The sequence below is a fragment of the Brassica napus genome, unplaced genomic scaffold (assembly GCF_020379485.1).
Source record: "Brassica napus cultivar Da-Ae unplaced genomic scaffold, Da-Ae ScsIHWf_2460;HRSCAF=3176, whole genome shotgun sequence".
NCBI classification, from domain to species: Eukaryota; Viridiplantae; Streptophyta; class Magnoliopsida; order Brassicales; family Brassicaceae; genus Brassica; species Brassica napus.
Genome location: NW_026015791.1, coordinates 1 through 26982, shown reverse-complemented (window position 1 = coordinate 26982; position 26982 = coordinate 1). Strand labels below are relative to the sequence as shown.

The window sequence follows — 26982 nt, the reverse complement described above, 5'->3', positions numbered from 1 at the left end:
TATATATATATATATTTACATATAAATATAAATTCTAATAAATTTGAGACTTTGTTTTTTTTAGTTAAACTGAAAAATCTCTTTGTTAATTTAAATGATGAAGATGAACGGATAAATTTAAATAATGTTTAAATATTTAACTATCAAATTTTTTTTGGATTAGTGTTACTTTATTTAGTTTATTTTTATTAATGTGAGATACATATATACATATATATTATTATTTTAATTGTGATATGAATTATTAATATATTTAATAGTTTACCATAAATAAATATTTATATGGAAAATTGACATTAATGATGATATATGAGTTATTTTTATTACCATATTTAAAATCCCTACAAAAAGATTTAAAGTTTTATAAGGAAATTTTACATCTCACAATTACTATGATGCCATGTCACTATTTTCTAAAACCATGTCATCTATTTTAAATGTCATGTCATCTTTTTTTTAAACAATAGCATATATATATATAGTGATTGTAGTGACGACAAATGTATAAATCACTTCGCAAATATAGTGTAGGGGATATTTGCACGGCGCCTTACATTATGGGCCCCCTATTTTTTAAACAATAGCATATATATATATATATATATAATTAGGTATAAAGTAGTATAATCGAAAAATTAGTTTATTAATATAATAATAAACTATTAAGTAAGTTTCATATTATTATGATTTAGATATAAAAAAAATAGTTGTGAAGTTAAAGCCAAGAAAATATCAGTTTATTTTAAAATATTATAATATCTTTTAAAAATTAAACATAACCGATTTTGTTTCTATTGATATTTTTATTTTACAATAACTTAACTTTTTCTGTAATTATTTAGTATATCATTTTCTATATTATAAACTATAATTCTTTAAATAAGAGTTTCGTAAAATTTAATTAAAAAATTGATTAATATGAATAATTTTATTTTGATAGGTCCTTATAATCACCGGACAGGCTCTTAGAGTAGCTCCATCGGCAAGCTTTTCAATGAGTTTTTAGTATTTAAGAAAAAGAAAAAATAAATTAATTTTGGTGAGAGAACGTTGAAAGGTTCTGATTACAGGGTTTTAAGAATCGGTTGCAAACTTAAAAGGACAGATGTCATTGCAGTAGTGTTTCAACTGGTTTTGGAAAATTAATACATAATTAAATTACTATAATAACATTATTTTTTTTTTTTAGAACCTTTCACAGGTTGTAACCGATGGAGCTGGCCTTAGTGTTAGTTATCTAGTTCTTATGTAAGTTAATTAAAAGCACATCCTTTTTTTTTTACTAAAATCCATTTATATAGTTAGTAATCACATAATCAATCAAGTAACACTAGGTGTTTTCCTGCACTATGTGCAGTGATAAATTTTTTGAAAGTTAAATTATATTTAAAATGAAATTTATTAATATTATATATTTTATTATTTTTGACTAATATTTAATATAAAGTTGATTATTTAAGCATAAAATTAAGAAACAAAATAATTTTGTTTATTTAAAATTACATTTAATATTATATATGTATTATATTTAAAATTTGAATCTTAGATAAAAAATTTATCTATTTAATTTGGTTAAATGAATTAAATCAACTTATATAAAATTACTAAAAATCATATAAAAATTGTATAGTTATTAAAATTATAAATAAACAATATTTATAAAATTTGTAGATATCTAAAAGAAACTAACGAAATTACGATTAACAATTTATTAAGTTTTTAAAAAAGATGTAGAAAATTTTGAAAATATTAGTAATAAAAATTGTATAATTATAAAAATATAATTAAATAATATATTTCGAAATTTATAATGCATATTTCAATATATTTATTTTAATGATGATTTATGAATTATTACCATATTTTAAGAAGTTTAACAAAAATATAAATCAACATTAAATATAATGTATTAGTTATTGTCATATTTTATAAAGTGTACCAAAAATATATGTCAGTCATATTAACTATAAGCCATGTCATCAATCTAGTTATCCATATCATCATTTTTTTGTAAAAATGATTGTAAATAGGACATGTGACAAAATCAATTCGCAAGAGGATTTTTCGGATAGATAGTCTGTGTTCCCATTTAATTTTGACATATATTGCTGGAGATAAAGTCAAGCAAAACTGCTAGTTTTTTTTTTGGATTAATCTCGTAGTATCCCACTCTCGTACCTATGAATCCATAAAAAATGCTAGTTTTAATTCAAAAAAAAAAATTCTAATCATATTATGATTATTTTTTTTTTAATATTTATAAATTTCAGAAATATTATTTAATTTTATGTTTTGTTAATTATACATAAAAAAAAACTTTCCCTTAATTTTATCGAATTTTATTTAATATATATTAACCAAAATAAATAAATAAAAATATTTCTAATATATATATATATTATTACTAAATATAAATGTAAATAAAAATGTTTATTTTATCTTAATTTTTACATAGAATTAAAATATTGCACGCAAATAATAAAACCAAAAAATTTATTTATAAATATAATTTTAAAATTTTATTTCTTCACATGGTTGCAGAAAAACATCTAGTAGCACGATATTAACATAGTCATAGATATTACCAAATACATAAATACTACACTGCATGTTACGTTTTTTACAATATACCTGAGCTGAAGTAATGTTGTTTTCGTTAAGAAGCAACCAAAACCTGTCAATGGTAAACTCAAATTCGTATTTTCTTCTTTACCAGTGTTGTTCGGAAATTATGGAAAAAGTTCATAATGCCTTATGGACTGAAATAAAAATTTATTTTTTCTTTTATGTTCTTTTATATTCTTTTTATTATGTTATGTACACAATTAATTAAATTTATTGTATTAAATCGTGATGCACTATAAGTAACCAACTTCTTTGCCTATGCTTCGGATCGAACATGTTCCTAACGAACGATCAAAACTAGGTTATGGTAATGCAACTATATTTTTCTCAAAAATTATTTATTGTTTCAGAGACAAAAAAAATTATTTATTTACATATAATAAGACAACTATAAGGAAACATCCCTCCTCAAATACAACCAAGAAAAAAAGGAAGGAAGTTCACAAACCTTGTTTAGAATTTTGAAAGGATATTATCACTTTAATTTAGATTAGTAATTAATCATAAATAGGGACTTTTTCAACATGGTCACAAACGTGGGCAATCACCTAATACACAAACGTGGGCAATCACCTAATACCAATCTAAAGTTTCATAACTCCGGCAAAAGGTCCAGTAAGAGTTCCAATATACAGTTTGCCGTCGACCTCGTTGGCTTCACTGAGCAATGTATTACCAAACTCATTCTTGAGAAAAATGGTCTGAAGCACTTTTCCATTAGAATCGATTTTGACAGCCGAAGGGTCCGTGGGCATTACGACCTTGTTAATAACGGAAGCGACCCAAAAATTTCCAGTAGAACCGATCCTCCTGATGTTGTCGGGGTTCGAGACAGAACTTGAGAAGATGTCATCAGTAGATCCAGCTTTTGGTCCTTTGATCCAATACCTCTTGATGTTACTCTTTATGAACTCGCTAACCAGCACGAATGAACCATCAGAGCTCACGGCGCAACCAGCCGCACCACTTAGATCTTCCATTAACACAGTCACTGCTTTGGTCGCTGGGTCGTATTTGAAGAGCTTTCCACTTGCGTCTTTTACTCCCACTGCGATAAACACTTCGCTGCATTGCATAACCAACAAATATTCATATACAGTATACATGTATTAATCAAACCAAATTAATTTACTTACAAATACCCTAATTAAGTTATAAAACATTATAAAAATTGTATGATAAATATTAAATATATAAATAGAAGACAAAACTTGTAGCATAATATATTAGTCTGTACTAGTGCCATTATCATGCTAGTCGAGTTTATAATCATGAATTTACGTGTATGTCTGACTTATAGACGATAGAAAACTATATATATAAGATCGAATATGGTATACCTGGGGCTGAACTTGGAGCTGAAAGAAGTGAAGTAGACGACACCGGTGGTGGGATCAACGTCAAGACCGTCGAGGAACTTGAAGGGCTTTCCGTCAACACTGTCTGCGATCTTTGTGGCCACACCTCCGGCGGGATGGATAACGTGAAGACCCAATGGAGCATCAGCGACGTAAAGGTCACCTGTCTTTGGGTTGAAGGCTATCCCCGCAGGTCGGCCACATTTCTTGGCCAATGCGGTTCCAAATACTCCTTTGCACCACGAAGAAGTTCTATAGTAAACACAAACCAATTAAAATTAAAATCAGAAAAAAGGTTTTAATATGAACAACGTTATTTTAAGAGCTACATGGTGTTTCATGCAGCAATAAACATATTTTGTGTGTTTTAAAGGGAAAATAGAGCATTAACAATTCAAACAATGATCAAAGACATGTCTTAATATTACAATTCATGAGATTTAATAATAAACCATTACCTTTCAGTTTTTAAAACTAATTCAAATCTTTAAAAGGGAAAATTTAAATTTCATTTTTTTGAAACAATTAAGAACATAATCATCAAAACATGTGATCTTGAAAGTTCAAATTAAGAAATAATTGAGATTGAGGAACTTACGAAGTCTTAGTTATCTGAGCAAAATCGACAAAACCTTTGTCAGGAGTATACTTGAGGATTTTACCACCGGAGACTCCGGTGTAGAAATCTTTTCCGGTGGAATCAAAGGCAAAAGATTCAGGGCCTGACCTCTTTCCCGGCACCGGAAGTTTCTGGAAAGATGCGTCGTCGGAGACAACAGCTGACAAAAGCGAGAGAAGAAGAAGAGAAATCAAGAAGATATACAACGTCATTCTGTATTCTTAGTTGTGTTTTCAATGTAGAAACTATTGTTAGTACAAGGATCTGTTTATGAGTTATATTTATATACAGATTTGATTTGAAAATAAGAAAATAGAGATTTCTTTTTTTGCTTGTTGACCAACAAAATAGAAAATATGTATTGTTACCGTTGTAGAAAATAGAAAATATGTAGTAACATTTCTTTTTCTGGGGGATTTGTGAGATTTTGTGGGTAATAAAAGTCAAATACATGCACTCCACATTAAATCCTAAACATTCTTAAGTATTTACGGAGTAAATCAGGCTCAAATAAGGAAATTAGCTGAATATAAAGAACCAAATATGCTCAGATCATATAATTATGTATATCTTTGATTAGTACTCATTTGATTTCAAATCCCCTATATATTAATCTTGGAGCATTACAATATATTTCCGTAGCCACTGTCATCAATAAGATAATTCTTAGAATTATTAGAAAAATAAGTTGGTCCATATAAATATATATTATATTTTTATTAAAATAACTATCAAATTAATTAGTAATATATAAAAGAATATTCTCAATTATTTCCTTAAAAAAAAGCTACGAAATTACCTAATATGATTAACATATATATGATAATTAAAGATTATCAATCTCTATAATATTATTTGATAAGTCAGTTTCTTATGTGTCGCGCTCATGTTAACTCTCACGATAGTTGATTACACTGATACCCTTAATAAATTAAAAAAAATATTACATTTAAATACTATTATTGAAATTTTAATTTAGTTTCCTTTTAAAAAATTTTCAAATAACATATATAATAAAAACGAAACATTTATAAAGTTAAAAAACGAAAATATATGTATATATATAATATGATTTCATTAAACATTTATAAAGTTAAAAAATGAAAATATATGTATATATATAATATGATTTCATTAAAAAAGAAAAGTTCACAAAATAGAAATATTCCATTTAAATATTATTTTTAAATAACATAAAATATAGTTTTCAAGTAATAAAATATTTCTTTATATCTATATTTTCTTAGATGAAAATATTTATTTGCATATAATGTGATTTCATAAAACAACATTCACACACATAATCTTGATGTTAAAAGATACATAATCATGATATTAGAAAAAAAGAAATATTATTTATTTTAAAACATAATTTTAAACAATACAAAAATATATATTTTCAAAGTAACAGAAATAGTTTTTTTATATGTCTATCTATTTTCTTACATGATTACATAAAACAATTAAGTAACATAAACTGATATATGTTTAATTGACTAAAAATAGTTTATAATTAGTATTATTGAAATGTTTTATTTATTTTTCATATATGTAGTTGAATATAATATCTTTCAACTGCAGCAAAAAAATCTATACCTTAAATTTTACTTATATAATATGATTTTTAAAATACAATCACATAATTGTTTTTAATGCTTATTTTTATGAGATACTAAAAACATTAACAATAAATTTCTTTCTATCAAATAATTACAAAATATTTTAAAAAAAACATAAAACTATATACTTTAACGAGGTAGATATATTATTTTTTCATAATATTAAATTTGCTTTTACATTTTTTTTTATGTTTGTGGAACTTAATATGACTATAATTAAAATACCAAAGCAAAGAATTCTCATTTAAAGATTACTTAAAATAAATTTCAGTTTACTATTTAATATATCTAAGGCATAAAGTTATTTAGACTTTATAAAATAATTGAATTACTGTAATATTGATATGTGTTCATGAGCTATCAAAAATGTATTAGTTACTTATATATATAACTTCATATTGATCATCGCTTTATTTTCTGATATTTGTTTTTGAAAAAAACAATATATAATTTGATAAATATTATGAAACTACATGCACATTTAAACGATAAATAAAATTAATTTGATTTTACTTAATGATAATAAAAAATAATAGCACTTCAGTTTGAATTTGAAAGATTATATGTAACTCAATATACTAACAACATGAGTGACTCGACCAATTCAATATCTAAATTCATAGATTTAACTACAATAAGAATGAATAGTTTAATAATAAAAATTTATTTTATAAATGTAAATTAGAGGATGACTCAAAACATATTAATAAATGAAAATAAAATATTAACCAACTGTTATAATTTAGTTCTTTTGTAAAATTTATATATATGCATGAGATTGTAGAATATTATCGTTATATTAATTTATGTAATTTAGTTTATTTTATATTTCAGTCTAAGCACAATATATTTTAAGTTATACATCATCTTCTTTAAATATATTTACATATCTAAGACAACAACAAACGTAAATCCAAATAAGAAAATTAATCATAATTCTAATATATTTAAAATAAAAATATTATAGTTGAATTCAGAGAAATAGATGCAATCTAATAAGCCCAAATGAAAATTAAATCAACTGTAGAGAACAGCAAAACCGACTAGATATAACATATCTAAAATCATATGTCTAATGAAAGTAATATAATATTATTAATATAAATTTTGCATACAAATTAGAAGTTAATTTAAAATTAAAAATAAATAGCAAATAAATTATTATAGTATATTTATTTTATAAATATTTATACCCGTGCATGAGCACGGGAAAATCACCTAGTAATACATATTTGATAACAATTTTTGTATCCTCTCTATTTTTTGTTTAATGTTATATTATTAAAATAAATTAAAAATCACATTAAGCATATAATTAAAAAATTCTATTTTTTCTTATATGTTATATTTTGATTTTTTTTTAAACAACTATAATTAGTAAAAATGGTAAAAATCCCACATTGAAAATTTTGTGATTAGTAGTTTAAATTTTTTTTGTTCAATCAAGATACAAATGATCATAAATTGTATGAATATGAAATCTCATTAATAAATATTCATATTATATATATATATATATATATTAATACCATTTATATTATATAAAATATAAAATATAAAATATGTTAATTTTAAATTTGCATTGAAAAATTATTGAGATCTTAATATTAGATGATAACTTATGGAAATGCAATAGTAAATAAATCGAGAGCAAAAAAACCTAATCTCCTTTCGTCATTTTATAACGATGTTGTCTGTCTGGTTTTAGTGTCGGCCACAAAACTTAATTTTCTTTTGTGTATATGGAGTCTTAAAAATAATTAAAATAAGATGTAATACGTTAATTTTTCAACAACGGTGGTACATTTAAGAGACCAACATTTGTATTCGATATTTTACAATTGATAAAGGTTGTAGTGTTGCAAAATGTTTTAACCATTTAATGAACAAATATTAATATAAAAAACTCATTCCGCGCATGCGCGCGGGTTATCATCTAGTGTATAGTTAAAACCGGAAAGCTTAAGAGCCTGACTGGACATAATTTATAAGCTATGATTTTGTGAATAGTCAATTTACTTCTTAATTACAAACTAATAATGTTAATGTATATGTTATTTTTTTGTCATCAGACTCATGAAGACTCTGTAAACTATACGGGTAACTCTGCATCTATGCGAAAGACAAATGACGGTTGTTTTCTGATACTGCGTGTAAGACTTGAATTTGATGTTCGTAATACATGAATGATTTCTAAGTTGTGAAATCTTCCTTTCAAGGGATCTTGATATCTTCCAAATAACTTGCAAAAGCTGGTCATTTTTCTGCTTCCTAAACCATCTTCGTCAATTGAAAATAATCTGTTACAAATGTGACCTGAAACTGACGTAAATTCCTCATACATTCCATTGTCCAGATAAGCGCTTCCACTTCTGAGTGAAAGAGTGACAGACTAACCCTAGTGTTTCTCGTCTCCGTCAATCCATCAAAGCTTTCTAACATACTATACAAACTTTGTCCAGAGAAATTGTCCATGACCCATCCGTAAAACACCTGCCTAGTATGGATGATAAAATCGTGATCTCTATCTTTGTATTTTGGGCCATCCTCTGTATAATTGATGTATTTGCCTCGGTCCAAAAAGTAAAGATTTCGTTTATGCCAATTTTAAAATGTCCATGAGATAAATAACCATATTACCGAAGACTTTGGTCTTCTATTTGCGGAAGATTCTCCCAAAGAAAATGGTCCGTAAATACATATGTTATTTATAATTTATCAAATTCGAATTAGTTCGTTGTGTTTATAATTCATATTTTATCTTTGAAGAAAAAAACAAGCATCTTTGCAAACTATAATAATTCAGTAAAACATGACCGATCTAATTTGTTCTTAATTTTATTTACAAAATAATACTATTTGGTTAAAAGAATTAAAAACATTTTATTTTTAATACTATAAAGACAAACAGACCATGATATATGGTTGTGACCTTTGACATTCAATAAAAAAACAAACTTCACATATATGGTAAACACCGGCGGCCTTCAAATCAGAGATCTAACCATACTTTTAAACAAATTTAAAGCTTAAGAACTCCAGCAAAAGGGCCAGTGAGAGTCCCGATGTATAAACTACCATCGAATTCGTTAACTTCGCTAAGCAAAGTGTCCCCAAATTGATCTTTTAGAGGAATTGTTTGAAGCACTTCACCATTGGAGTTCACTTTGACCGCTGATGGGTTTGTCGGCACAACGATCTTGTTCACAACCGAAGCGATCCAAAAGTTTCCTGTAGAACCAATCCTCTTGATATTGTCAGGGTTTGAGACCGAGTTTGTGAAGTCTTCAGATGAACCAGCTTTAGGTCCCTTGATCCAATACCTCTTGATGTTACTCTTTGTGAACTGACTGAGAAGCACGAACGAACCATCCGAGCTCACGGCACAACCAGCTGAGCCACTTAAACCTTCCATTAATACGGTCACGACCTTTGTTGATGGATCGTACTTGAAGAGTTTTCCGGTCGCGTCCTTTAATCCCAATGCAATCAACACTTGACTACATACATAACCAGAAAAAATAAGTATGTTATATAACAAATGGCTAGGTGATAATCCGCGCCGGATGAATTTACTAAAATAATTATATTTGGTGATTATAAACATTAAGTATTCTACTATACATTTTTTTGAATTTTAATAATAGTAAACAAATATATACAATGCCGAATAATAACCACTTATCCGCACTTTTCCCCCGGTATGAACATTGATTACTTTATATATTATTACTTATTTTACGCTTTTTAATAACAAATAATAAATATATATATTGGTGCAAACACATAAATCAAATAAATTATTTTTGTTTATTTACCATCATTTTATCATAAATAAATATAAACAATCAAATTTGTCTGGTTTGCATATAATTAAATTTAAATGATATTAACAAATATATATATATATATATATATATATTATATTTTAATATGGTTATCTATTAAACGAGACTTTATAATTGTATAGTTTTATGATCAACCATATCTTTTTAGAACAAATTTTTTAAATCATTGATAACAAAAATTTTAATGTGAGACATTTAATAAGTTTCAAATTTATAAATGTTCTTGAAAATTTATTACAAATTTTGAAATTAAAATATTTATGTATTTTATATATATATATATATATATTATTTCAAATGTATATTAAATAAGACTTTTAACTCATAAGATTTTAAGATTATGTGTATCTTGTTATAATAAAAATATTAAACCATTGATCATAAAAATTTTAGCATAAGACTTTTAACAGTTTTAGTAATTTATAGTCTTTCTAAAAAAACCAAAATATAACATATATGAAAAAAATCTATATTTTATTTTTATAATTAATTTGATTGTTTAATTTATTTTAATCATATAAAATTAAACGAAAATGATGGAAGATACACAAATTGTGATTAAATCTTAATTATTAAAACTATTAATTTTCAAAACACCATTTGTAAAAAAGTTTCATAAAAATATTTTGGAATTAATCCTTATTCTATTTTTTTTCTTTTGAAATTACTAAACATGTCATAAAGTCAAAGATATATCATTTGTTACCTTAAAATTATGTTAAAAAATCTATTTGCCATAGACACTTTTTGTAAATATAATTAGGAGGAAGAAAAATACATTGGGGTATAGCGTGAGCTGAAGAGAGAAGAAAAATACATTGGGGTATAGCGTGAGCTGAAGGAAGTGAAGTAGACGACACCAGTAGTTGGATCAACGTCAAGACCGTCGAGAAATTTAAAGGGCTTTCCATCAACACTGTCGGCGATTTTTACGGCCAAGCCACCGGCGGGAGACACAACGTGAAGACCCAACGGTGCATCGGCGACGTAGAGCTCACCTGTTTTTTCATTGAAGGCTATCCCCGCCGGTCGACCGCATCTTCCGGCTAAAGCCGTCCCAACTACACCATCGCACCATGAAGAGTTCCTGAATAAGTAAATAACAATCGAAAACAAAGAAATTAAAATATATAAATTACGTTAGTACTACGTAACATATCTCTAGTTTTGTTTGTGTGTGTATGTTTAGACTTTTGGTTTTGACTTGTTTCAGGAAAAGGCATGTGCGCCGGTCGTCGATAAGCACGAGGGAGAGGAACTTTATGGTTGCATCTCGTCCACTCATCCCCTAGATGTTAAGTTCTTAATCGTTCATCAAATTTTACCGGTGGATAAAATAAATAAACATTGTTTCTTTACAGTTTACCCCCATTTTTGTGAAATACGCAACACATGTAGCAAGACTATTATATGCATGTGAAATTGTCATCATTTAGTGAAGTCTACGTTTTCTACGTATACTTGATCATGATCTAAACCAAATATTCCAAAACAAGGGATTCAAATCCAATTATGATCATCTTTTTGAAAAAAATTAAAGTAATGAATTAACACCTCTAATCACTCGTAATACCAAAGTGGTTTCCAAAATTTGCAGTAAAATAAGGAAATGATAACGATTCACTAGATATTAATCACAAAGAAATGGGTGATATGTTAATGACCTTAGATTCTAATTTCAACCAAACCCAGAAGAAGCATATATTGTGATTAAATTACTATGAAAATATGATATTTGAGATCAAAAGAAAAAACTTACGATGATTCTGTGATCTGTGCAAAATCGACATAACCCGTCTCAGGAGTATACTTCAGTATTTTTCCACCAGAGACTCCGGTGTAGAATCCTTTTCCGGTGGAGTCAAAGGCGAAAGCTTCAGGGCCTGACCTATTTTCCGGCACCGGAAGTTTCTGAAAAGACTCGCCATCCGAGATAACCACCGACGACAGAGAGAAAAGAAGAAGCAAGAGAGAAATTATGGAGAAAAATGACATCATATCGTTTCTTTAGTTTTTGTTCTGTTTGTCTATTATTATTACATGAGGCTATGTAATATGTATGTAAGCCTATTTATAAGTTTTATTTTCTTTTAAATTATATATAATATTTATTTATCTATATATTCCTATATAAATTGGACACACACGTTTGACCAAAAAAAATGGAGACACATATTTCTTTATCAGATTTTCCAGAAGTGTGAAAAATTCAAATAGTTGTAAAATCCAAGTACATTACTGCGTATTATGGTAAAATATTCACAATAGTAGTTGTATTTATGATGACGTCGTGTATTCATTTTTTTCAAAGCATATTCTAGATTGTTTGGTAAATTTTTGTTAGGGCTTTATGTAATCATAATTAATGATATTTATTCTACATTCTACTGTGTGCGTTTACACTTACAACTGTTGTTCGAGACAAACACACGATTTCCTAGCAAATGATTTGAATTTTTGAAATTGCCAGTTTCGTTATTATATTATACCGGCTAATATATCTGGATCGCTATGTGCTCCGTTGTAACGTGTAACTTATAGACCGAAAATAATTAGTGGAGTATAAAATTTTGTTGGGTGCACAAAAAAATTAATCAAGAAGGTTTATCTGAGTGATTTCCGACCTCTCAGTTTGTTTTGCAATAAATATATAACGATAATGATAAAATAGGTTGCTGTCAAATTAGAGAGAGCTAAAATAAATTGGCCACCTAAGATTTGGTAGCCACTTTTTGTTCTCGTAGATTTTTCTAAAACATGGTGGCCTGTATGGTGGGCCCTTTACTCGATATTTGAAGTCGCACCCGAATCCGACTTGAAAAACCCGAACCGAAATCCGAATCGAAGTAGCAAAATATCCGAACGAGTATTAAATTAGGAGAGATTGGATATCCGAATCCGAATGGGTAATATCCGAACCCGAATAAATATCCGAAGATAATCAAAAATATATATACTTACCCTTATATTTCTAGTTTACATCTCTCATTTTTTTTAAAATATTTATATTGATGTTACACATACTTTAAGATCATAAGTATATATATAATTATGGAGAAAATGATTTGATATTCATTTAAAATGCATGTCAAACTTTTTGTTTCATGTATTAACAAAAGTTACATTCAAAGTTTAAAAACAATACCCAAAGTATATCTATTTGTTTTTGAAATATTATCTCTAAACCTATTAATCATTCGATCTATAAAAAAAATAAAAAATCAGTTAAGTGAAATCTATATTTTTAAATACAAGAAACTTAAAAATTGAAAATTTTAATTTTTTTTCTTTTTAAAATCTAAATATCTGAACCCGATTCAAAATAACCGAACCCGAACTAAAAATATCCGAACCCGAACTAAAAATATCCGAACCCGACCCGAAGTACAGAAATACCCAAACGGGTTCTCTATCCCTATACTGAAATACCTGAAAATTCGAAATACCTGATCCGAATCCGAACGGGTATCCGAACATCCACCCCTAGTAGCCTGGTTGGCTGACAATTTAGAACCAGTTTATCATAATCGTTTTTAGTGATTGTCAGCTTAAAGCATTATTATCAGTTAAAAATCTTAAAATATACATAATATTGGTATAATTTTATTGTTAACTTTTAAGTATAATTGAACCAATCAGAAAATAACACATATACAGTATATGGAAGTTCTTAAATATTTTTAAAGGTACTCAACTAAGGAACATTTTTCATACTTTTCAATTTCTTCTAGCCTTTTTTATTATTTTAACTTTAATGTTGATTGAGATACCAACAATTTGAATATTTCAATTTGCAGATATATTACACAATTCCCAATTTAATTATGTGTTTGTGTTCTCACTTTTCTCATAGACAATTTTGAATTTCGATAGGTAGCCGGTTAGACTTCAACAAGATTTTAGAATTTAAGAAATATACGAATACTATATAGCCAGCCCATTGTTTTGTTTTGTGTGTCCAAAGTCAATTGTTTAACTTAGGACCAAAATCTCATATGGACCAAAAGGTCAAAAAATAATCTACAGCATCCAAAAAAAATCTGTATGGACCTCTATCATGTAAATTACTTTAACACCCTTAATGAAACTAAATTAAAATAAAATTAAAAACACAAAATTAAAAAAAATTGTGGTCGCCGGCGTAGGGTTTTCTTCTTCCTCATTCTCTGCGTCTTTTCTTCTACTACTCATCGTCTTCAACCATGTTCCACTGCATCGGCATCAAAGATGAAGCTTGTTATCCACCATGTTAAATGGCGTCAAAACTCGTGACATCCCTTGCTTTATCTTGAGCTCTGATGCCACAACCTCTTCTCAGCTTTATTCTCCAACTCCTCCGCCGGTTTGGTGAGCCACAACCAAACCTGATTGAGACATCGATCCCAGCGATCCCAACAGCTTCGGTGCTCAGCATGTATTCGACTCCATGACATCTGCATCGTGGATGAAGCTCTTTATCCACCGTGGCCTTCTCTCTTCCAAGACCAGAGCTTGAAATCTTCACTGAACCCATGTGCCTTCACCACACTACGATTCACCACCACAGCTTGTCCTCTCTAAGTTCTCTATCCGTCACTTTTCCCTCATCTCTCTTATGTGACCTCTGGTGATCCCTTGTGTCAAAGACGAGTATAGCATACTCGACATGCATGAAAAATCTTGCTTTCAAGGCCTAAGTATTGAGAAATGGAAGCTGAATCAACAGCTTTTTCAGGTCCTATACCAAGACTGAGCTCTGTCAAAGATACATCTTCAATAAGAGTGGGATCAGTCAGAGTTTTGATGTTAAGCCTCTCGAGATAAACACTTCACTGAAAATTCTTATAAAAATTAAAGTGGCCTTTTGCGTTTTTAACTTATGATGTGTATTGAAATCTGCAGCAATTGGATGGTCTCTCTGTGGAATGTAGGAAGTTTAAAGATGTTTTGGAGAGTAAAGTACTTATAATCTCAAAAGATATGAAAGATGACAGGTCTAGTAAAAGCAGCTAAGTGATCAGTGTTGGCTTACCAGCTTATGAAATTATCTATGAGATTTTATAGTCTGTCAAAGTCAATACATCCGGCTTGTTACTTAATAAAGTCTCAACCTTTTATTTTGTTTTCTTACTTTCACTTCTGATGATTTTTTTTTTGTCATCTACTTCTGATGATTAAACAAAGAACATAATATTTTATTTATCGGCACGACACTCCCAATGTTTTACGTGACTGCATTTATGCTAAAGACACAAAAACAAAATAATTTAATGATTATCATTTACGTAACATATGTAACTATAACTTTTATGAATATATTTGATTTATCTTTACAAACATCAAACATATTTTTACATGTGAAAGTATTAGTAAAAGCCCTAAAACTAGATATATAAACAATTGATATACTTTTATTATATATTAGATGAGTATTACTGGTACAACTGGTACAAATTTGACATTCAGAAATTGATAAAATAAATTTGGCATTCTACATGAGAAAACAATCTCATTCCCAATTGGTATGTATTCAAAAAGTTTCTCTTAATTTATTTGAAATTTTGGAAAAACAATTATTGCATAATTTCATAAGTTTACATGATCTACCTTATACTTTTAAGGTTTGTTAACTTATTTGTCTACATAATTTTTGGAAAACATACATGAAATGTATTTATACGAAATTGATGATTTCATTGTAACCGGGCAATGTCATGTAAACATAAAGAAGTGGTACAACTAAGGTAATTGTATTTATTATGAGGTACAACTAATATTTTTAGATTTTACTGCCAAAGTACAACTATGCACAAACTGGTACAACTAAAAAACTAGTACAACTATGTATCGTCGGTATAACTAGAAAACTGGTACAACTATTTATTGTTTTATTTAGTATTGTTTAAATGTGTATTACGTTTTAAACAAGTATCATGTTTTAAACATTGTGGTTGAACACTGACCTCGAGTAGTTGTACTAGTTGTACCATTCATATATATCATTATCACTTGTCATTATTTGTTTATGCAAAAAGTAGTCAAATGACCAAATTAGTGTGTGTTTATAATGGTCTCTCCTAACAATTTTATTTTTTAAATGTTTTTTGGCAATTATTTACAATATCTCATAAGTTTCCATGTTCCACCTTATATTTTAAGGGTTTGTTTACATGTTTGTCCACTATATTTTTGAAAACATACACCGAATGCATTTTAACAAAATTTATGATTCAATTATATGTGATATCAGATAGTTAAACATATAGAAGTAATACAACCGGGGTATATTTATTTTTAATGTGGTACAACTATTTTTTTTCAATTTCACTGTCAAAGTACAACTATGCACAAACCATTACAACTCAAAAACTAGTACAACTATGTACAGTCGGTACAATTATAAAGTGACTCTGAAAGTGATGATACACATAATTTACAACAATTCATTTAGTAATTGATGTAAAAATATAAATTATTTGCATCAGTTCATTTTACAAAAAATTAGTCTCAACTTAAGAAGTTATTCAAAAATATATATCATTTAAAACTACTGATTTATATCATTTACTAATTAAATGTAATTTTAACAAAATTATTTGATTAAAATGATTTATTTTGTTAAATAATATATTCTTTTTCGACTTGTGATGGCTTATGCATCATCTTTTGTTTTCTCGGTGAAAGTATATTTCTATTGATAAAATCCAGAGTTGGTTGGATGGCTCTTTGAGACATGCATGCAGGGAAGAGTGAATTTTGGAGATTTTTTTTATCTAAATCAGCTTTCTCAATTGGATCAGCCGCTATGGTGATTGAGATTTTTAAGGAAACTTCCAAAGTATTTAGGGATTTATCGTAAGGATCCATTCTTTTTTAAGGATTTTTTAACTCAACTTCCAGATCAATTTTTAAATCTAAACTATAAATACAAACTTATAATAGGTTATTAATAACGAAAATAAACTAATATTTTCATATCAATAAGCTTTTTTATATTTTCATTTTTTATTTGGATAACTTAATAAAATTTCATAATATTCTAAAGAATCACAAATTTATGTAATGTTAAAAAATATATGAGTAATTCCATCAATTTTTTTAAAAAAATACTATCAGATATTTTGTGTTTTTAGCGGGTTAATAGTGAGTTTTTGGATTTTTACCGGGCTCTATCTAATTTTTAATTAACGTTTTTTTTTCATTAAATATGAACCGGATTATGTATAATGTATCGGGTCTATTGATTTAACCACGAATCCAGGTCGGATATGAAAAAAATTCTTAAAACTCAAATATTATTATAATCGGTGTTTTACACTTTCTATTTAAAAACAACAATGCCACAGCTATTATAAATTGTATAACTAGTTCAAATGTACAATTAGTACTGCTAGTACAACTGATATAACTGTATAACTAGTACAACTGATAACTGTACAACTGGTATAACTGTACAACTGATATAACTGTACAACTAGTACAACTGGTACAACTGATAAAAATAATTTTAAATATTTAAAGTTAAATGAATATGGGCCGGGTTTTGGGTATTGAGTTTGGGTTCGGATTTAGTTGGTTGGGTTGGTAAATAAGTTAAAGTTTTTAGGTTTGATGGACATTTTGCTGACTTTTCATATTAAATTTAATTCTAAAAGAAATTCAAATTATAAGGGGTCCATAATAGATTTTTTCAGATGCAAGTGGTCCATTATAGAATTTGATCCTTTAACTTATGACATTAAATCAACAAACTCTTTGAATCATGGAATATTGATATCACTTAAAAAACATTAAATTTAAATAGCTTACCTAAGAAATATATATAGAAAAAGTAATATGTAATCATTAAGTCATTAGTTATGGGGCTGTCTGTAGATTGCGAATGTTTTGAATTTTGATTACACACAAATCAAAGTTGAACACGAAACACAACTTACATGTGACTCAAATGTTTTCCCCATTAGGCCATTACGTGCTACTATGGTCAGCTTTTATCCTTTTAAAGCTAAAAGATAAACAAACAAATTGGGGTAAAAGGAGAGTAGAACTCGCTCACGACTCGTTTCCGGCCACAAGATTGTCAAAAACTCCGAGCTATGCATCAAAAAGATAATGGTCGACAAGTGTCTATATTAGTATCAATCACATTACAACAAAAGACTCAAAAGTGGAAAAAGCTATGCTCTCATCTAAGTTAGTTTTTCAACATAACAAGAGTACTACTATCTATTGAAATATATTGCTTCAAAGTTTACATTAAGATCGATTGTTTATACCAAATGTGAAAACATAAAATATAGAATGTATAAGCCAAAATTCTAGCAAGTGGACAAGAACAAAAACAAACGTTGAGAGTAAACAATACTCTAAACACACACATAAAAGTTTATATTGAAATCTAGAAAACAAGCTCATGTGGCTTCATTCCTTGTTTCAGTGAAAACCTTGCGCCAAGGTAAGTCTTCAACTCAGGAACTGACTCAATGGCTTTGATCAATGCTCCATCCACAGCTTTCTGGTCATCTTTCTTCCCTTGTGGGAACACCTTCTCCTGCGAAGGAAATATTATATATTTTAGATGTGTCATATTATATATTCATCAAAGTAGCTGATATAGAGATATCCCAAAGAAGATGATCACCTCTTTCTTTACTTCGAAGAACTCGCCTTCTCCCTTCTTGTTCTTTTTCTCAGCCACCTTTCCAAAATACTTATCATCGAATTTCTCAAGGCTAACACCAGAAACATCAACCTTTGTGGACGTTCCGATCACGTAAGACTGGTTAACACGTCTCAGAGGAACACCATTGATCTTGAACGGTCCTGAAGGGTCAATTACAAAACAGAAACAAGTTAGATGACAAGAAGTAGCGATCCGAAGGAGCGATCCGAAGGAATACTTCGGATCGATAATCAGGGCCGGTATAGATGAATATTCAAGGCAGCAAAGCCTAATGAAACATAAGGTTTAACTCCCAAATTTATTTAAAATTAATATACATAAAGTTTTTTAGTCTCTAAATAATATATATAAAAAATTATTAAAGCTCATCTTAAAATGTTAATGGTCGGCAAAGATCATGAGAAGTAGAAAAAAACTCACCGGACACAAGAAGCAAACCAGAGGAAAGCTGCTTCAAGAAGACAACTCTCTTGCCCTTGAACCTACCAGCAAGGATGATCAGCACTGTTCCTGGGGTGATGCTGGATCTGCAATACAGTCACAAGGAGATTGGATTAAATCAGAAACATAACTAAGAAAAGCTGAAAGAGATTACAGCGTATAAATATTCAATATACATCTCATCCTCTAGTTACATATACAAATTAAATCAAATTAATTTGTCTTCACATCATGGAACAAAGCCTAATAATATACATGAAAGTATAACCAGACCAAACAATACATGTCGGACTTTTAACTTAACTCCACTAACCAAACAACCTAACACATAGAAGACAGTTACATCGAACTAAGTTTCTATCTAAGACAACGGGACAGTGTGTATGATAAAAGTACCTGAGCTTGGTCGGATTTGCCTTGCGCCTGTTGGCGAGAGGTTTCTTAACATCTTCAGCTGGATAGAACTTTGGTGGTTTCTCAGCTACAGCAACAACCTTCGATTTAGCGTCGTGGCGAGGGAAAACGCCGCCGTTTTTGGCCTTGATAGCCCAAAGACCCCTCTTGTGGTACATCTGCGACCTCGAGTATTTACCGACTCCCCTGATTAGATCAGGGTTTCTGCTGACCTTCGGCGTCCTCTGCTTTGCCGGCATCGTTGCTTCCTCTTGGCGCTGATCGTAGAAGGAGTGGTATAATTTCCGACTGCGAAAATATAAGGGAAATGGAGAGACGCTGAAAGTGTGAAACCCTAAATTAAGGTGGGCCTTTTGTGGGCTTTGAAATTATGTTGGGGTTTAGATGTGAACCAGTTTTTATGAGCTTTGTTTTTCAGTTGATTTTTGTGTAAAACTCGTTTGAATTTTACTTTTTTGTTTTTTTTACAACGAAATTTATTTTTTGTTTAGATAAATTACTTTGTACTTATTTATAAGTTTTTGTACAAACTTCCGATTTATAATTTTTAAAAATTTTATTTTAAATTTGAAATTCATATAACAATAGAAAAAAAAAACATGCAGAGGGAGACCCACCGAAGAAAAAGATGGGTCAGTTGACACAGGTTAAATCTCAAATACATTTGTTTTTGAATTAGAACACTATAGAATCAGCGGGTACTGACACACCTTAACTCGGGTTAGAATCTCCGTTCGATATTTTTGTTTTATAACACAGGTAAAAGTAAATGCTGGGTCTGTCCGCCACTGGAAACATGGCCATCAGATTATCCGTTTTCAAATAGTTTTGACCGTAAGCTTCAAAAAGTGATCCCGCCACTGGAAACATGGCCATCAGATTATCCTTGGACGTAGCCTGGCATCAAGTCAGATTTTGCAAGAAGTATAGAGTGGACTCTGCATACTCAGTGCGAATGGTTGTGTTACCAATGTGACATTAAGGCAGCCAGCTTCATCAGGAGCTATTGTGACATTACATAGACGTTTTGAAATCCTTTCATTGCTTGGTTCAATCTTGCCTCTACCAGCACCGATTGGCAGAACCGGTCTGACCATTTACTTAGTCGGACCTCAAGGACAGCTTGTTAATGAACTTGAGATAATCCTCTAATTTAATACGATACTTATTACAGTGTTTTGTTCCTGATGAGTCCCAACTGAATGTTCTCCAATAATGAAAGGCATAACATAACAAGATGACTACTATATTACATGTGAAGAGTCATACAAACTGGTGATTTCTCATGTTTATGATTGGATACTTTCATGTGCAAATGCAAAAACTACCCCTCTTGATATCTCCAAATGGTGTAGACTCATACTCTCTCTCTCTCTCAGCACCTTGTATCCTTCTTCTAATGGAGTCTTGACCTTTTTACTCCCAAGATTTCCCGCCTCACTTAAAATATCAAGTGTGTACTTCCTTTGAGATAAGAATAACCCCTCTTTAGAGCGGCAGATCTCAATCCCAAAAAAATACTTCAACTCTCCCAAATCTTTGATATCAAAGGCATTTTTAAGAAAAAATTTAGTTGAGAGAATACCTTCATTGTTGCTACCAGTGATGATAATGTCATCCACATAGACTAAGATGACCACAATACCTTGCTTACTAGTTAATGTGAAGAGGGTGTGATCAGCTTCTGACTTTACAAAGCCTCTTCCATTGAGGGTGGTGCTCAACTTATGGTACCAAGCCCTTGGAGATTGCTTCAAGCCATAAATTGTCTTCTTTAATATGAGAACATTTCCTGGCTTCACCATGTTCTCAAGACCAGGAGGTGGTTTCATGTAGACTTCATCCTCTAATTCTCCTTGAAGAAAGGCATTCTTCACATCCATCTGCCATAAATCCCACTCAAGGTTGACAGCAAGAGATAAGAGAATCCTTATAGTGTGAAGCTTGGCCACTGGTGCAAAAGTGTCTAGATAATCTTCACCATATACTTGAGTATATCCCCTTGCAACCAGTCTTGTATTCTTTCTTTCTGGTTTTCCATTGGCTCCATACTTGATAGTGTAGAGAAGCCGGCTTGTCACTGCCTTCTTTCCTTTTGGAAGTCCAGTCTCAAACCATGTATCATTCTTGATCATGGCTCTCATCTCATCTCCAACAGATTCTCTCCACTCCTTGTGTTGCATAGTTTCTTCATATGTTCTTGGAATGTATTCCTGATCCAATTCACTGATGAGGACTTGATGCTCTTCTGGATATTGAGCAAGGGAGCATACTGCATTTATTCGGTGAGCTACAGCTTTAGCATTGAAGTAAACTTTTGTGTTGATCCACTGTGAAGGTTTCCTGATCCTTGTACTCCTTCTCAAAGGTTGTATCTGCTCAGGTTCTGCTTCATTTCCTTCACTTGGCGCCTCTACTTGAGTCTCAACATCTGATTGTGATGGCATCTCATCTTGATCATGAGCTACTGAGTTCTCTTCAGGTTGAGCTTGTGTAGACTGCTCAACATTTCTACTGCCCCCCTTATGATCAGGATGAGTGCTCTCAACACTATCAGCTGCAGTAGATGGTACATTTTCAGGGACAGGTTCCACCCTTGGTAGAGAAGGCATACTGATTCCCAGGCTCTCCATTACTCTCCTAAGGTTGTTTGCTCTATCTAAGGCTGATTGAGAAAGATCTTTGAGCTCATCCCAACTCTTTCCATCATAATAGCCTCTGGATTCTACAAAATTCACATCCCTTGAGACAAGAACCCTTCTTGACTCTGGATCATAGCACTTATACCCCTTCTGAGTTGGAGAGTAACCAATGAACATAGCTTTTGAGATTTTAGCATCAAGCTTTTTCCTCAGCTCCCCAGGTATCATCACAAAACAGAGGCATCCAAACACACACGAGTGGTCCAAAGATGGATTGGTCTTGTTTAGGACCTCAAAAGGAGACATGTCGTTGAGGACTTTAGCTGGAGTCCTATTGATCAGATAGGTAGCAGACATCACAACATCACTCCAGAATCTTTTTGGAACATTGGTGTGGAACATCATTGATCTTGCTACCTCCATCAAATGTCTGTTCTTCCTCTTAGCAACTCCATTCTGTTGAGGAGTGTAAGGACAACTTGTCTGGTGAGTAATCTCATGTTGAGCAAGATATTGCTTGAATGCATGACTTGTATACTCTCCACCATTACCTGACCTTAGAATTTTCAGCTTGGCATTGAAATGGTTGCAGATATGGGTCTGGAAATTCTTGAAAGCATCCAACACCATGTCCTTAGACGGAATCAGTGTCACCCAAGTGTATTTGAATTTCTCATCAATAAAGGTGACAAAGTATTTGTGGTTCTCTCTGGACACACATGGAGCAGTCCATACATCAGAGTGAACTAGGTCAAAACATCTTTCATAGATGGTGCTAGACTGTGGGAAGACTGTTCTACAATGCTTCCCCAATATGCAAGCTTCACAATCATCATTCTTGAAGACCACACCTGGAAGCATCAAGTTTAGGGCTCTTGTATGAAGATGTCCCAACCTAGCATGCCATAGTGTGCTATCAACCCCGCTGGATGTACTAGCCAAACACTGAGAAGTAGATGGTCCGGACATCTCTGTTTTCTGAAGATGATAGAGTTCGTTGTGAACGTGCCCCTTTCCAATCACTTGGCCTGTCTTTAAGTCTTGGAATTCAACCACATCTGGTCTGAAGACAACCTGACAACTCAGATCAACAGTAGCATTTCTCACAGATAGCAAGTTTCATGTAAACTGAGGTATATACAAGGTAGTAGATTCCCTATCAAATAACCTAAGGTTCCCTATCCCTTATATCTTAATCTTATCACCATTTGCTATATGAACATTCCCTGAGGCAGGTTGGACATCACTAATCAAGTTCCTATCACTAATCATGTGATGGCTTGCTCCTGAATCTATAATGACAGGTTTAGGGTCAAGAGAGTGTGTACCAGCCTTCTTGAATGAGATAAAGGCTTTGATAAGGGAATGTAGGTCACTCATGGTTGTTGGACCATCAGTGTTGGCTGCACTATCAGTACTTCTCTATGTTCCTCCTTCATTTGAACCACCAATAACAGATGAATACATGGTTCGACCTTGAATCGATGGATGCTCAAACTCCTTGATTACATTCCTGGCTTGATTCAAGTCACTTCTTCTTGGCATATTGCGCTTCTTATGTTGTTCCTTAGCCTTCTTGTACTCTGGAAACAACACCATGTTGGAGTTCTCCCTCTGGAGAGATATGGTGGACCAGTGGACAATCTATTGTTCCTACTGGTTTTGAGATAAACTGGTCTTTGATGAAGCTTTTCCTGATATGGTTGAAGCTTTCTTAAGTTCCAGAGAATAGGGTACTCCTCTTTCTTGAGTTCTGATGAGGTTCTTCTCTTTTGAAAGACCTTTGGACCAGTGGATAAAATGATGTATCCAACAGATTTTGAAGATAATCTGAGAAAGAAATAGATTTGCAGAAGCTTTTGTGAGGTTCAGGAGCTTAATGCTCTGATACCATGTTAGAATGAGAGAATTATTGAGAGTTTATTTCTAAGAACATGAAAAAGATGAGAGAAAGAGAAAGAATGAGAGAGATGTAGATTTCAAAATGTAAGAGAGAGAAGGAGATAATAGTTTCCTTAGATTTAGATCTGTGTACAAAGAGAGCTTTTATAGCCAAATACATAGACATTAAAGATATGGAGAGAAGGCAAAGAACTGAGATTCCAACAGCTATATTTTTGAATTTTGAACTTCTTTTGGACTGTAGTGAACAGTGCCGCGAACAGTGCCGGCCCAGTATCATTCTATGCCTAAAGCAAATTTTAAAATTACTGCCCCTTGTAAGTATTGAACCCATCACCTAAAATACATTTTTAGAAACTACAAGCAACCATACCAAAAGAAAATGCATGTAAATGATGCCCCTAAAATGGTTATAAACCTTGGTGCCCAAAGTCCATGCTTCATGAGCTTTATCTCAGGGCCGGGCCTGGCCGCGAATCTCTACAGCACCAAAGTGCTCAATGCAGGTTTATCAAAGCTCCAACTTTGGTATTGTAGGTAATCTGCTTTTTTTCTTCAAAGTGTTCAATGTAGCTTTTTCAGAGTGCCCACTTCATTGTTGTAAGTAGACTCAACGTCTTTAGTTATTTTCTTCTTCTTTTGCTTACATCTCAACACTCTTGCTCTTTATTTTCTTCATGTCAACAAAGTAGAACTGTTTGCTATAGTTTTAGTGCTGCGAACATCATGTCCAACATTGGTAACTAACATGTAAAAAATGTAAATCAATGTGGTCATAACACATACTGAGATTGCTGAAATTGTTATTGGGAGAGTTGATCATCATAATTAGAGGTAATTAAGTTAATAGACCATAATAAGATAGGTTATAGTGTAGACGAACAAAATAATATTCTTGTTAGCCAAAATAATTCTTAAGCCATTAAAATGTTGACCGAGCAATGGCTTGGCACTAAGAAAATATTGACCCAACAATTAACATGTACATGCTAATATTTTTATAACCAAATATTAATGCATACATATCTAGTCATGATCTAAAATTTTCTAATATTAACTTTTGCATTGAATTGTAGTAACTGTAATATTTGTCAAAGATAAAAATCCCATTTTTATTTTTATTTTTTATTTTTTCTTTATTTTTCTTTTTTAAATATATTTTATATCTTACTAAAAATGGAAATCTATCTTGGATTTTTCACTTTACTTTTTGATGTGTAGAATTCAAAGATTTCCTGAGGATTTTTGTTGTTGAACATATCTCTTACAAAATAACATTTGTAGAAATTTAAGAGTACTTTTGACAGTCATATAAATAAAGCACTCCCACAACAAAATCGACAGCAGTGCTGATCGCAATGCAACCACTCCAGAATTCTACAACATCAAAAACTTGTCTATAGATGATGATTGGGGTACTTACTTGTTCTATGGAGGTCCAGAGTTTACTCGTGTGCAGCTTCTCTAGCCATGAGTTCCTATTTTTGTATTAGTTTCATCATTTTCTTTATCATTCAGATTATTTCCATATCCTATTTTTGATTTAACCTGAGTTGTAAGTTAATTGTAACAGATTTAGATGTAATATGAAACATGAAATTATTTTGTATTGAGTAAAGTTAAAGTCTGTTTACAATGTTGGCGAACTGGTATATAACACAAGTAAGAAACTCTCAGGTTATTTCCTATTGACGTCGATCAATTAGAACAACCCCTTGTCCCAGTTGTTCACCCACCCCAATAAATTTTCCAAAAGGGCCACAACTGATGGTGTAACATGTTTCTCGGCTCCAGACTCATAACACTATGCGTTCCCGCTTGTCTATATTAAAAAATAATTGATTCCACTGCCCCACATGGGAGTTGCCTTCGTGAAGATCATGCCATGAACACAATCTCTTCACTTGCGCTCCACACTGATTAGAATCTTCTATTGACGGCCACTTTTTCTTTTTACGTCAGGATCGGCTCTTATTGGTTATCTGAATTGTTTTAGATAACTTTTTTATATTGTTGGCAAAAAAAACGAGTGATTATGCTAGTATTACATTCATATTATCGATTCAAAACTCGAAAATATGTGCCAGTGAGATATAGATGGAAAAAATAGCAATTACAAGCTAATTATATAGATTTTTCTTTCAGGCAAATCATGAAGATCATTTATTCTATCATAATTTTTAAATCTCAAAAGAGAAAAACATTTCAACAATACCACACAAAAAAAAAAGTCCCCAATAAACAAGGATTTGACCGAATGCATGAGAGACTATTGAGACTCAATGAGACCACAATTGGTGACTTGAACCTTTGTATAAGGCCGATTAAACCCCCTCTCTCCCCACCCCGGCTCTCTTATCTCCGATCACCTTAGCCACCCTGTTTCACCACCAAAACCACAACCATTAATCTCAAAAAAAAAAAAAAATTCAAATCCAACGGTCAGTGTCCAATCGTTACTTGAAGTAAGGAGAACTCGTGTTGTCCCTCACTGTCTTAACTTCCCTCATCTTCTCCACAACTCCCATCCCTTCCAACACTTCCCCAATCACCAACACCGACTCCTCCAGCTCCGGCGAATCCACCGCCGTTATAACAAACTCCGTTCCGTTAGGCCCCACCGCTACCTCCTCCTCCTGCACCTCCAGCTTCCCGTTAGTCGCCACCAGCTTCGTCTCGGCGGCGGCTTCGACGGGTCCCTCACCACGATCCCCACGCTTCCCGCCTTCACTTCCTTGCATCTCTCTCTCTCCTCCCTCTCTCCCATTCTTCCACTAGGTTCTGCAGACTCCCAGCTGCTGCTGGCTCGCTCTGCGTCGGCCGACCCCCCGTCCCGCTCTGATTACGGACTT

At 31.3% G+C, this 26982-nt stretch overlaps 3 protein-coding genes and 1 pseudogene across 4 annotated transcripts; all 4 read right to left on the bottom strand.

Moving 5' to 3' along the window:
* Positions 1-3127: 3127 nt before the first annotated feature.
* Positions 3128-4856, bottom strand: LOC125601147 (protein STRICTOSIDINE SYNTHASE-LIKE 12-like). The gene is made up of 3 exons (XM_048773504.1): positions 4582-4856; positions 3966-4235; positions 3128-3690 (listed from the first exon to the last, which is right to left on the bottom strand). Exons 1-3 carry the CDS (start codon positions 4812-4814, stop codon positions 3210-3212), a joined length of 984 nt encoding a protein of 327 aa, XP_048629461.1. The 5' UTR covers positions 4815-4856; the 3' UTR covers positions 3128-3209.
* A 4228-nt stretch (positions 4857-9084) lies between these two features.
* On the bottom strand, positions 9085-12127 carry LOC111212904 (protein STRICTOSIDINE SYNTHASE-LIKE 12-like). Of its 2 annotated transcripts, none has more exons than XM_048773503.1 (3): positions 11829-12127; positions 10887-11156; positions 9085-9721 (listed from the first exon to the last, which is right to left on the bottom strand). In XM_048773503.1, exons 1-3 carry the CDS (start codon positions 12065-12067, stop codon positions 9244-9246), a joined length of 987 nt encoding a protein of 328 aa, XP_048629460.1. In that variant the 5' UTR covers positions 12068-12127; the 3' UTR covers positions 9085-9243. The 2 variants fall into 2 exon arrangements, with proteins under 2 accessions (XP_048629460.1, XP_048629459.1); XM_048773502.1 differs by having other exon boundaries at positions 10848-11156; positions 11829-12116.
* Positions 12128-18256: 6129 nt separating this feature from the next.
* LOC125601146 (60S ribosomal protein L6-3-like) lies at positions 18257-19930 on the bottom strand. Its single transcript, XM_048773501.1, has 4 exons — positions 19569-19930; positions 19152-19258; positions 18690-18871; positions 18257-18599 (listed from the first exon to the last, which is right to left on the bottom strand). Exons 1-4 carry the CDS (start codon positions 19823-19825, stop codon positions 18447-18449), a joined length of 699 nt encoding a protein of 232 aa, XP_048629458.1. The 5' UTR covers positions 19826-19930; the 3' UTR covers positions 18257-18446.
* A 6399-nt stretch (positions 19931-26329) lies between these two features.
* Positions 26330-26939, bottom strand: LOC125601150 (annotated as a pseudogene).
* Positions 26940-26982: the final 43 nt, after the last annotated feature.